The sequence below is a fragment of the Megascapheus bottae genome, chromosome 11 (genome assembly GCF_031878675.1).
Source record: "Megascapheus bottae isolate mThoBot1 chromosome 11, mThoBot2.hap1, whole genome shotgun sequence".
Classification (NCBI taxonomy): Eukaryota; Metazoa; Chordata; class Mammalia; order Rodentia; family Geomyidae; genus Megascapheus; species Megascapheus bottae.
Window position 1 is genome coordinate 48281272 of NC_143519.1, and position 12194 is coordinate 48293465.

Genomic DNA, 12194 nt, shown 5'->3' on the forward strand with positions numbered 1-12194 from the left:
GTAAAAAGCCTCACAGATTTTCCTGCATGAGCTGGCTTTGATCTCAGTCTCCTGAGTTGCTAGGATTACAAGCATGAACCACTGGCACCCAGCTAACCTTTATCTTTTGAAGTGAAACAATTGCATCAATCTTGAAGGACACAGAAACCTGGGTAGAATGAGAATATCTGATGAATGGATAATGTGAAGAAGCCACAGAGATGAGACAGAGGCGAGGCGAGAAAGAAGATGAGACAGACAGGTAGACTGAAGGAATGATCTCTAATGTGAGAAACAGGAATGAAAAGTTTGAGTGAATGAGTTTCTTTCCCACTGACCTTGAAAGACAAACTAAAGGGCATTTCAACCCAAACTAATTCCTACCTGATTACTATTTTGGTTTCGGAGACAGGAAAGCAGCAAGGGGAGGGCCATGGGCTGAAGAGGACTATTTGATGTGGTCGAATGGGTGGTTCAGTGGAGAATACAGGCTGAGCTCTGGGGTCTTAAGCCAGGCACCATTCCAGACGTGATGGGTGAGAGACCTGGGTGAAGGCTGGTGCTCCCATCACCAGTGGTCAGACCTGAGGCCTACATAAACACTAGGCAGGCAGCAGAGAGCAAAGGAGAGAGAAACTACATGTATGAGGCCCCATCTCTATGCCAGACACCAGGCTGAACGCTTTCTCAGCTATCTTCCCTAGCTGCCTCAGGAATATAGAATCCTGGGACGCACCAAGAGAGTGGAAGCAAATGGAGCCACCAAGTTTCCTAGCTGGCTGAGCTAAGGTCATAGGTTTGATATTGTAAGTGTTGAGAATGAAGTATCATAGATGATCCTAGGTCAAGTATGAGGGTCCTGTCAGAAGATGCAAGTTCCAATTTGGGGAGCCACATACAAGTCTCACCAGCTTAGGGGAGACAGCCTAAGAACAACAATCAAGGGTCCCTGGTAAGAGGGGGAACAAGAGGGCCTTTTACTTCCAAGGGCTAAATATTTATGACATTTTTCACAGGCCACACAAAACTATCAACAAAAGCAGAGGATCTTGAGCATCCAATGAAAATATACCAAATGATTTCATGGACAAAATGATTTCATGTTCTAAATGACCTTGTGAGCTGGACATTCCCCATCCTTGGTAGATTAGCAGGAAAAATAGGAGCAAAGAACTTAATTCCTATCCTTAAGAACACAAGCGAGGAGCTGAGAGAAGGGAGGAGCTGGGAGGGTAGAAGGGAAAAGGAGGGACGAGGTGAATGTCATCTGAGACATGACAGGCTGAGAAAATCCCCATTTGACTTGGTAGAAATTAAACCGTGGGGAGAAGATGGGCAGTGAGGGAACAGGTTGAGGACGTGGGTGGCAGGGCTCTGGGGATTGGAGTTGGGAGGGGGGGTTAAGATACATGGATCTGGAGGAGAGGCATGGAAGGAGGGGAGCAGAAAGTGGGGATTCTATGAAATAAAATGAGTTTCTAACTGGTACGATAACATAGAAAAGTGACAGACCCAGTGATGCTCATGTAATTCCTATTAACCGAGTATGAACTGTAAAAAAACTACATAGGCACATGACACACAATTTGTGGTGTGTGCCAGAGAGAGGGAAGGGGGGGAGAGAGAGGAGGGGGGAGCACATCCAGCAGGCTGAGGTTCCATTGGCATCCAGGCTGGTAAGAAAATGGTATTCCCTACTGCAATGTCAAGACCTCAGCTTCTTTCAGGATTAATCTACTTGGGCTCAAAGACCAAGGCAAGTTTTAGCAAATCCAGTTCTGCTGCTTACAACTTCTATTGCCTTGAGCAAGCCACCAATTTCAGACTCGCTGTCTGAAATGGGGATAGTAAAACTGCTGACCCCATTGCGCTGTAATTAGTCGTCATAAAAATTGGAATATTTCTTAAGATAGGTGATAGTGGCTCACACTTGTAATACTAGCCACTCAGGAAGCTGAGATCTATAGGTCACCATTTGTGGCCAACCTCAGATAGAAAAGGCTATATGACTCTCACAAAAAAGGCTGAGGAAAAGTGCCCAGGGCCTAAGTTCAAGCTCCAGGACCCACACATGTGCACACACACACACACACACACACACACACACACACAGAGAGAGAGAGAGAGAGAGAGAGAGAGAGAGAGAGAGAGAGAGAGAGAGAGAGAGAGAGAGAGAGAGAGTTGGATTCTTTTTCATTTTTTAGACATGGTCTCCTTATATGGTTCAAACTGGCCTTCAACTCTCAATCCTCAAGCCTCAGCCTCCTAAATGATGGGTTTTATAGGCATGTGCTACCACATCTGGCTACTATGTAGGATTATCATGAGGATTTTGTGAAATAGAACATGCGAAACATTGAATGGATATAGTACCAGTCACCTATCCAGGGAAATAACCTTCAGTCCATCACACCAATCCCAGAAAATACCAAGTATTGACCACTGACAGATTAGCAGAATTTTGATATCAGGAGAATACTTGCCATTGTGCAGATTGCTGTGAGAGGCGGGCAGCAGGGAATAGAGGTCCTCAAGTGCAGGATCAAGTGTGATAAGAAGCTCCCCTGGGACTCTGAAGCCTGGCACTTAGCCAGGACAGTCTGGCCATGCTCATGTCCCCTTCAAAGTTATGGAGCTCCAGGGACTCTTCATTTCAGAAGTCCTTCTTTCTGGAAAGAGAGAGCAAAAGCTAAAAAACATCCATCCTCTTTTATTTTATTGGTTTGTGTGTTTGTTTTGTAGTGGTATTGGGGCTTGAACTCAGGAGCTGAGCCATCTGTCTGCTTTCAGCTCTTTGGTGGTTACTTGAAGATAAGAGTCTTGCAAACTTTCCTGCCTGGGATGGCTTCTAACCTTGATCCTCAGATCCCAGCATCCTCCAGAATAGCGAGGATTACAGGCGTCAGCTTACCAGCACTGGGCTCCATTTCCTTTTAAAGGGAAAACTTGTTTGTTGTCGCTGCCAAGAGAATTCAAGCTTGAGCATGGTTGAGATGAATGGAATTTTCATTTCTGTAAGAAATTTATTTTTCTCTTTTTTAATTGTATTGCAGGGGTGTGTGAACATTCTGATTTGGGCATCTGTAGGTGAATTATTAAGGTAAATATTGAAATTGAAATGCAATATCAAAATAAAGGAAATGACACTTTGTTTTATAAAGCAAAGGTAGGATCTTTCTGTATAACTACTTGCAGTAAGTTAAAAAAAAAGCTCACAAATGTGCTCAAGATAGTTTAAAATTTCAGATTATAAGGTCAGAGTGTCATGTTATATTTCTACTCCCTGAAGTGTTCATTTCTCAACTTTGCTGAGATAGCTACCATGGATGTACCATCACTGCAGACTTCAAAGTGCTACTGATTCATTCACAAAGCACTTTATGACATCACAGTATACCTTTTGGTCCCAGGGACAGACTCATGAAAACAAAGTTCACCCCAGCACAGGTCAGGATGAACATTCTAACCACACATAAAATGTTCAAAGGGTCAGATAGAACATAATCATGGAGTGACTTTTGAAAGTCATGGTCAATAAATCTTGTAACAAATAGTCTCCAAAGTTCAATGGCTTCTCACAACAGAAGTTTCTTTCCCACTCTAGTTATCAGTTTCTGGCTGCAATTGGTGGGAGGGCTCTATAGCATAAGTCAGGGACCAAGCTGCCCTAAAGCTTTGAGACTTCTGCAGCCAACTAAGAGGATGTGTAGATGGAGCTATCATATGGAAAGAGCAGAGGTGATAACTGTGGTGCCAAATGCCACTTCCCCCTGCATTCATTAGTTAGTTATGGCTACTTGACCTGTACTACAAGTATATCTTTTTTTTTTTCTTACCAGTCCTGGGCTTGAGCTCAGGGCCTGAGCACTGTCCTTGGACTTTCTCAAGGCTAGAGCTCTGCCACTTGAGCCTCAGCACCACTTCCGGCTTTTTTCTATGTATGTGGTACCTAGGAATCAAACCCGGGTCTTCATGCATGCTAGGCAAGCACTTTAACCACTAGGCCAAACTCCCGGTCCTACAAGTATATCTTTTCCTCCATCTCAGTCTTTTGAAGTCCTTTCCCTTTTAGTACTTGGTTCTAATTCTACATCTCTTCTAGAAAATCTCTCTAAGCCTGGCCTTTGCCCCTCCCTCAGTGATGCTCATAGTCTGCACCACACCAGGGCCTTTCCCACATCAGGTTGTGTAGACGTGGGTATTTTTTTTCCTAACAGAACACACACTGTCAGGCAAGGAAACGCCTGTCTCTCAGTGGGCACTCAATTCATAAATGTTGGGGAGCGAGGGTATGTGAGACAAAATGCCTGAGGAAATTGACTTAAGAGGGGAAAACAGTGTTTATTTGGCCCACAGTTTCAGAGGTATCTGACCATGGTCACTTGATCTGCAGAGACACCGTGACCGTCATGGCGAAGGAAGCCTGTTCAACTCATGGTGGCTAGGAAGCATAGAAAGGGATAGGAAAAGAAGAGGCCAGGGTTCCACTAGCCATTTGAAGAGCATTCTTGGCCCAATGACCCATTTCCTCCCATTAAGTCCCACCTCTTAAAGGTCCCTCCCACCATTCCCTGGAATGCCGTGGGCCAGAGTCCAAGCCTTCAGCATATAAGCCTTTAGATACATTCTGTATCCAAATTTTAACACTAAGAGGATGTGACACACCCACTCAAAGGTGTGGTCTCTGTCCACTGACTTGACTTTAATTGGGTACTTACCTCTGACTCAGTGTTCTTACTCATAACCTGAAAACAATAAGGCCTTCACCTCATTCCCACCCTAAAGGGCGGTATTTTCAGGTATATACATGTATATACCAGAGGTATATGCAGAAGGAGCGCCAGGGCAGGGTAGTCACTTAACTCAGCATCAAGAGGTTATGTACAGAGTGTTCTGGGGTTTGAGGCTCAAGTGGCAAATGCACACTTGCCAAAACCCTACCCTATGTTGGAAGGACAAAGGGAAGGGGAGGGGAGGTGTAGATGCTTGGTCTGCTTTTAGGATCTGGAGAAGTTTTCCTACATACATAGAAAGAGGGAAATCAGCAAATAACAACCCCTAGCTTTTGGCTCTAATGTTCAAGAATACTTTGTCAAGCAGAAAGGAAAGACTGACTGAAATTACTATAGCTGCCGTTCAAGCTATAATCAACATATTATTTAGCTGCTCTAAAGTATAGTCATCCCTCAGTATTCTCAGGGGGGTGGGTGTAGAAATCCTCACCCCATACCAAAATATTCAGGCACTTCCTATACAGCCATTATTTTAAATGGCAATGTGTTTGCATAGAACTTACAAACATCGCTCCATATCCTCTAACTCATCTTTAGATGACTTCTAATACCTGATATATTGGAAATGCTATGTGAAAAATCATTGTCGCACTGCCTTATTCAGGGAATAATCGCAAGCAAAGGGATCTTTCTACATTCAGTGAAAATGCAACTATTTTTTTCCTGGATATTTGTTTAGTCAGTGGTTGTCTGGATCTGAGGATGTGGGGCCTGCAGGTATGAAGGGTCAACTGTGCAGTTGTCCTGTTCAGACCATAATCAATCCACCCACCTGTCACTTTGCTTTGGCCTGTGCCTTTGGATGACGTTTTCAATATTGCAACATGTACCCAGGAAGCAGCATAGAAACCCAGGAGGCTCCTTGGTACTGTGGAGCATCTGTGATGGCAGGCAGCTCTGTGGTTCCATTCCAGGCAACTCTATGGTTCAGTTCCAGGCAGCTCTATGCTTTAGGTCCAGGTAGTTCTATGGTTAAGCCTAAGCAAAGTATGGTATCCTTCAGATTCCCTAGCTGGGAGCCTGGGGACAAATACAAGCTGCATTCTTGAGGAGCTTACTGGCTCTTCTTGTTAAGCACTGATCTTGCACAATAAACACAAATATAGACTGTTCAACATGTTCTCCTGGACTGGGTGACAGTGGCTCACTCTTGCAATTTAGCTACTCAAAAGGATAAGATCTGAGGATTGTGATGCAAAGTCAGCCTGGACAGGAAATGCTATCAGACTCTCATCTCCAATATAGACCAAAAAGCCAGAAGTAGAGCTGTGGCTCAAGTAACAGAGCACTAACTTCTAGTGAAAAAGCTAAGGTACAGTACCCAGGCCCTGAATTCAAGCCCTGGGACCAGACCAGTACACACACACACACACACACACACACACCCCAAAACAAAACCCTTAATGGGGAAACCCAGGATACCTGTGAAAGAATGCATCATTGATAGTTTTTCAGCTGCTGGATAAAATTATAAAAGCGCCATCTCTTTGGAGCATTTTATTTCTGTTTAAGGGGAAGAAGATTTCCTCTGGAGACTGAACACAAACCCTGGGGCCTCTTTTGTAAAGTGATGGGCAAGGAGAATGCTCCCTCTGTGGGCCTGGAGAAGGAGAGTTCCAGCTCTTATGGACTAAGACATCCTTAGGGGTGTTAGTCACTGTGGAAAAGGCTATGATAACCACTAGGGACACTTGAATGCCCTTAAGGAATTGCAGTGGATCTGGGAGGAGCTGCCACCCAGGGCAAGCTGTCCACTGAAGGCTGTTTCAGTAGAGACAAAGGCAAAAAGCCTTTGATGATTCAGAGCTTCAAAGGGAGAGCTGCTATGGCCTGGAATCTTTGGTGAGCAATGGTCAATCACTAGCACCATGACACAGCAAGGCGGGCTTGCAGGTGGGATGCTGAGAGGTCCTCTGTGAACATGGAGGTCACAGGCACAGATGCTCATGGACGCTCACCCAGAGAAAGCTGAGGGAGCCCTCCTTCCAGCCCCTTACAAACACCCCCACGCCATCCTGCACCCAGGAGCCTATATACATCCCAAAATACATCCCATAACACCTCAAGATTCAAGGCCAGCACCCTGGCTAACATTTGCATCCATGTCCTCCCCAGTGGACACCCATACTGAAGCACTCAATGAGGGATATTTCCACTCCAGATCCTCCATGGCTGACAACCCCACCCCAAGCCTTTCATAGCTGACACCTCCATCCCGTGTTTTCCCAAGGCTCTCATTTCACATGTCCAGATTACGTTACAGATCAGACTCCCTGTGGATGACATCTGACCCACAAGATAACACACCACCCACACATTCCAGCGACCCTTCCCAGTACCTAACACACAAACACACATCTGCACATGTGCACACACACCCATACATACACACTTGTTTCTTTGTACATGGTCACCCACAGATTCCTTGTGTTCACACACACACACACATACACACACACACATACATCATCATCATCATCATCTGTATAGAGTCAACCCACACATCTCTTATTAACATACATATACACATACACATTCTACACATTCCTTGTGCAGCCCCTCCTCTCCCAGCGGTGTCTCACCACCAGCCAGGCAAAGCAGTGTGTATACAGAAACCTCCCAATGCAGGGGTCTCCCAGGGGACCTCACAAATCCCTGATGGGGGCACACTCACTGGCCTCACTGATGCAGCTGAAGGTGCAGGATGTCACATTTCCGTCCAGTTTGTCATTTCAAAGCAGCTTCTGGTTACCTAGAAAATCAACAAATGCCATTTATTATCAATAATCAACAATAATCTAGTTGTGTTTCTGCAAAGGCTGGGCCCACAGCACGATCAGCAAATAGTCCGTTTAGAGCCTTGTGCCTGTGCTCAGAGACAGCTGTTCCCCTGCTGACAAGGAGAGCAGAGGCCTTTGCGTAGCTCTGCATCTGACGATCCCCAACCCAAAATCATCAAAAAAAGGAAGTAATACTTCTAAAAAATCCTCAAGATTTTCTTGGGAGAGAGGTTCTTCCAAAGATGGGTTTAGACTGGTAGGTGGTGGAGGAGGAGAGACAGACGTAGGAGATGGAAAAGCAAAGCAAAGAGAATGGAGAAAGGGATTCAAATGCAAGAAATAGTCCTGACCAGCTGGTGGCCATCTGGAAACCATGAGGAACAAGGAGAAGGAAGTTGTTGAGTTCTGAGTAAGTAGGCAGAGTTTATCATGAGAGGAGCCACTGCTTTGTGGGACTGGAGAGGAGCCAGATCTTTGTCAGCTCTTTCGAATTTTATAAACTAATGGTTTCCCCAGGCTTGGGGGTGGCAGTGCATTTGCTGGCTTTGCAGTGGAGGCGACCCTCATTTTAGGAACATCAGAAGGCATCCAAGGGTGTGATGGAGCAGAGACACACTCTCGAAGGCCACTGTGAAACAAGACATGGATAAGCAGAATTTCATTTTCCCGTAGACAGAGGGTCCTCCTTTTCTTTGGTCTTTGAATAGCGGTGTGTGTGTGTGTGTGTGTGTGTGTGTGTGTGTGTGTGTGTGTGTGTGTGTGTGTGTGTCATACTGGGTCTTGAATGCAGAGCCTCACACTCTTGGCTTTTTTGCTCAAGGCTGGCACTCTGCCATTTGAGCCATACCTCCACTTCTGGATTGTTTGCTGATTAACTGGAGATAAGAGCCTCTGACATTTTTCCTCTCTCTCTCTCTCTCTCTCTCTCTCTCTCTCTCTCTCTCTCTCTCTCTCTCTCTCTCTCTTCTCTCTTTTTCTCTCTCTCCTTAGATCTCAACCACCTGAGTAACTAGGATTACAGGCATGGCCACCAGCACCCTGTGTCCCTACTCCTCTTATATTATGCCAGTGTTGGGGCTTGAGCTCAACACCTTGGTTTGACTTTTTTTTTTCCAGTCCTGGGCTTGAGCTCAGGACCTGATCATGGTCCTTGGACTTTCAAGGCTAGCTAGCATTCTACCACTTGAGCCTCAGCACCACTTCTGGCTTTTTTCTATGTATGTGGTACCAAGGAATCAAACGCTAGGCAAGCACTCCGCCACTAGGCCAAACTCCTGGCCCTGCTTGACTTTTTCACTCAAGGTTGGAGCTCTACCCCTTAAGCTATCCTTCCACTGCTGGCTTTTTGGTAGTTCGTTGGACCCATGGGCTTTTCTGTCTGTACTGGCTTCACACTGTGATCCTCAGATCTTAGTCTCCTGAGTGACAAGGATTAAAGGTGTGAGTTACCAGTTCCTAGTTTCTTATTCTTTTCTTTTTCTTTTCTCTTTCTTTTCTTGTAAGCTTCAAATAAGACCATTAGGAAAGTCAATGATTACAGGATAAGCAGTAAATTATGTTAACAGGTTGCTTCTATTTTGGTCAATATTCAAAATAAATGGATTTTGTTAGTGACCATCTACCCCCGGGACAGGGAGAAACGTCATAAAATCCATAGACACACTATAATGTGGGACATTCAATTGTCCCACAGAGAACAAAAAGGACAGGACTTCAGAAGTTACAATCATCTTGTGTTTCACATCCATCAAAAATTAATGTTGACAGGTGCCAGTGGCTCACACCTGTAGTCCTAATTCCTCAAAAGGCTGAGATCTGAGTATTGCAGTTCAAAACCAGCCCAGGCAGGAAAGTCTAGGAGAGTATTATTTCCAATTGACTACCTGAAAAAGAAGAACTAAAGCAGTAGCTCAAGTGGTAGAGCATTAGCCTTGGGCAAGAAAACATCAGGGACTATGCCCAGGACCTGAGTTCAAACACTGAAACTGGCATAAGTAATAATAATAATAATAATAAATGTTCTTCCTCTTTTCATCCTAACTCTGTGAAGTGTCTGATCTTGTTTTCCCTCATTAATTTTTTTTGCCAGTCCTGGGCCTTGAACTCAGGGCCTGGGCACTGTCCTTGAGTTTTCTCAAGGCTAGTGCTCTACCACTTGAGCCACAGTACCACTTCCAGCTTTTTCTGTGTATCTGGTACCAAGGAATCAAACCCATGGCTTCATGCATGTTAGGCAAGCACTCTACACTAGGCCAAACTCCCGGTCCTCCCTCATTAAATATTGACTGAGCATCTGCAATATATGTGTCTTTGCCATGGCATGGGTATGCTTACTTGGGTTATATCAGCAAACAAAGCAGAGGTCTCAGATAGAGGGTGTGACTCAAGTGGTAGAGCACCTTCCTAGTGAGCATAAAGCAAAATAGAAAAACCCAGAGATCTCACTATCATGGAGTTGCAGTCTAGAGTAAGAGAAAACGTCCACATTCAGTAAGCTGTTTGATATGTTCAAAGTCGATAAATGCTATGGAAAAAGTCCAGTAAGAGGATGTATGAATTTCACATATGTCGGGCTAGGAGTTTGGCCTAGTGGTAGAGTGCCTGCCTAAAATGCACGAAGACCCAGGTTCGATTCCTCGGTACCACATACATAGAAAAAAACCAAAAGTGGTGCTGAGACTCAAGTGGTGGAGATCTAGCCTTGAGAAAGCCCAAGGACAGAGGACAGTGCTCATGCCCTGAGCCCAAGCCCAGGACTGGCAAAAAAATTCACATATGTCCCTATGTGTGTACAGTTTTCAATAGGGCAGCCAATATGGGCTCATTAGCGGTTGGCACTGGATCAGGGAGGTGGGGAAGAAAGCTCTCCTGTGGGATGAGCATTTTTTGCCTAAAGAAGAGATAAAGCCAGGTACTGGGGGTGCCTGCCTATAGTTCTAGCTGTTCTGGAGGCTGAGATCTGAGGATCATGGCTCAAAGATAATCTGGGCAGGAAAATTCATGACAGCTGATACTCTTATCTCTAACTAACCACCAAAGAAGTAGAGGTGCCAACCTCCAACCTTGAGTAAAAAAGCTAAACTAGAGTACAAAGCTCTGAGTTCAAGCCCTATTACTGGCACAAAAAGAGAGGGAGAATGAAGAGTGAAAGAGAGGAAGGTGGAAGGGAGGAGGACGGGAGGGAGGGAAAGAGGGAGGGAGGAAAAAAGGGAGGAAGGGAGGAAGGGAAGGAAAGATGGAGCCAGAGACATGCTCTCAGATGGAGCATATTGGATGGTTAGTGGAACAGCAAAGTAGCTGGGGCAGGACACCTGCTCTTTGAGAATGAGGACATAAGATCAGAGCATTAAGGAAGTCAAGTGACCCAGAGCTTGTGGTGAGGTCTTCACTGAAGGGTTTGACCCTTGTATGACTTGCTCTAGCTTTTGACTTATCACTCTATGGTGATGGTGATCCAGACTAAAGGATAGCAGAAAAGATGGTGGGTGCTGAGGTGATGTCTCTCTCTCCATCAGTAACTTTCCTTAGCTGGTAGATTAGGTGGAATCTACAAATCATTCTAGCCTGAAAGCCCTGCTTAATTTTTCTGGTTCATTCTGGAATGGCGCCTCATACCTCTGATGAGTCCCGTGCTCTAAAGCAGGTATACGTCTAATAAGCATCTCCATCACTCAGGTTTCCAAGCATCTTCCTGACTGTGGTCCCCTGCTAGGCCTCCATAGGCATCTTCTTCTTAGGGAAGCCCTTCTCTCTTCTGCACACATGCATCCTCAGTGATTTGTACATACCTCCATGGTTATATTCTGTCCATAATCTGTCTCTCTCACCAAACCAGGATCTTCTACAGGATAGGGATTAGAACTTCATTCATGAATACCTGTTAAAGTTTGGATGGATGGATGGATGGATGGATGGATGGATGGATAAATGGATAGGTGGATGTGTGAACAGATGGATGGATGCTGGTGATAAAGTAGATGAAATGAGAATGCTAGAGGGAGAAAAGACAGATGAAGGATGGAAGGAGGATGGACAGGCACAATGTAGGTAGATGGGTGCTAGTATACAAGGAAATTCACCTTTAATTTGTAATTAGTTAAGCTTTTTAAAAATGCTCAAAACTTAACTTGTTACTGAAGAGGTGGCTGAAGGAATACTCATAAGCATATGTACTGCATATGATGATTCTTTTCTCATAAGTGGAAAGAGTAACTTTGCTGACATCTTATTTTCCTCCTGACTAAATATAATTTTAGACAAGCTTTATTTTCTGACACACTATTCAATTAGCAGTAGTTCACAGTGTAACTTTAAGTTCATTTACGCTCCGCTGTCCCTATCAACCTCTATAACATCTGTCATTCAACCTTCAACGGTTGATTTGTGCTTGACAAAGTGGTGAGGAATGTCCTTCAGAAAACAAAGTCCTTTTGTATTGCCGGAGCATTCGCATGTATTCGTTTTATCTAATGTAGTCCATAGTTCATTCTAGTTTGAAGACTTCCCTTCCTTCCTTTCACTTACCCTCCCTCCTTCCTCCCATTCCTTCCCTCTTTTCTGTCCCCACCCTATTTCTTTCTCTTTTTTCTGTTGCTAATACTGGGGCTTGAACTCAGGGTCTGGACCCTGTCCTTTATATTTT

The 12194-nt window shown here is 44.8% G+C and overlaps 1 protein-coding gene across 1 annotated transcript in view; it reads left to right on the forward strand.

Annotated features, from left to right (window-relative positions):
* The window catches only part of LOC150057037 (cilia- and flagella-associated protein 337-like), a 90568-nt gene that overhangs the window by 20330 nt on the left and 58044 nt on the right, over nucleotides 1-12194 (forward strand). The window contains exon 4 of the mRNA XM_090341798.1: nucleotides 3033-3079. Within this exon, the coding sequence (XP_090197924.1) occupies nucleotides 3033-3079 (47 nt within the window). The remainder of the gene's footprint in view (nucleotides 1-3032; nucleotides 3080-12194) is intronic.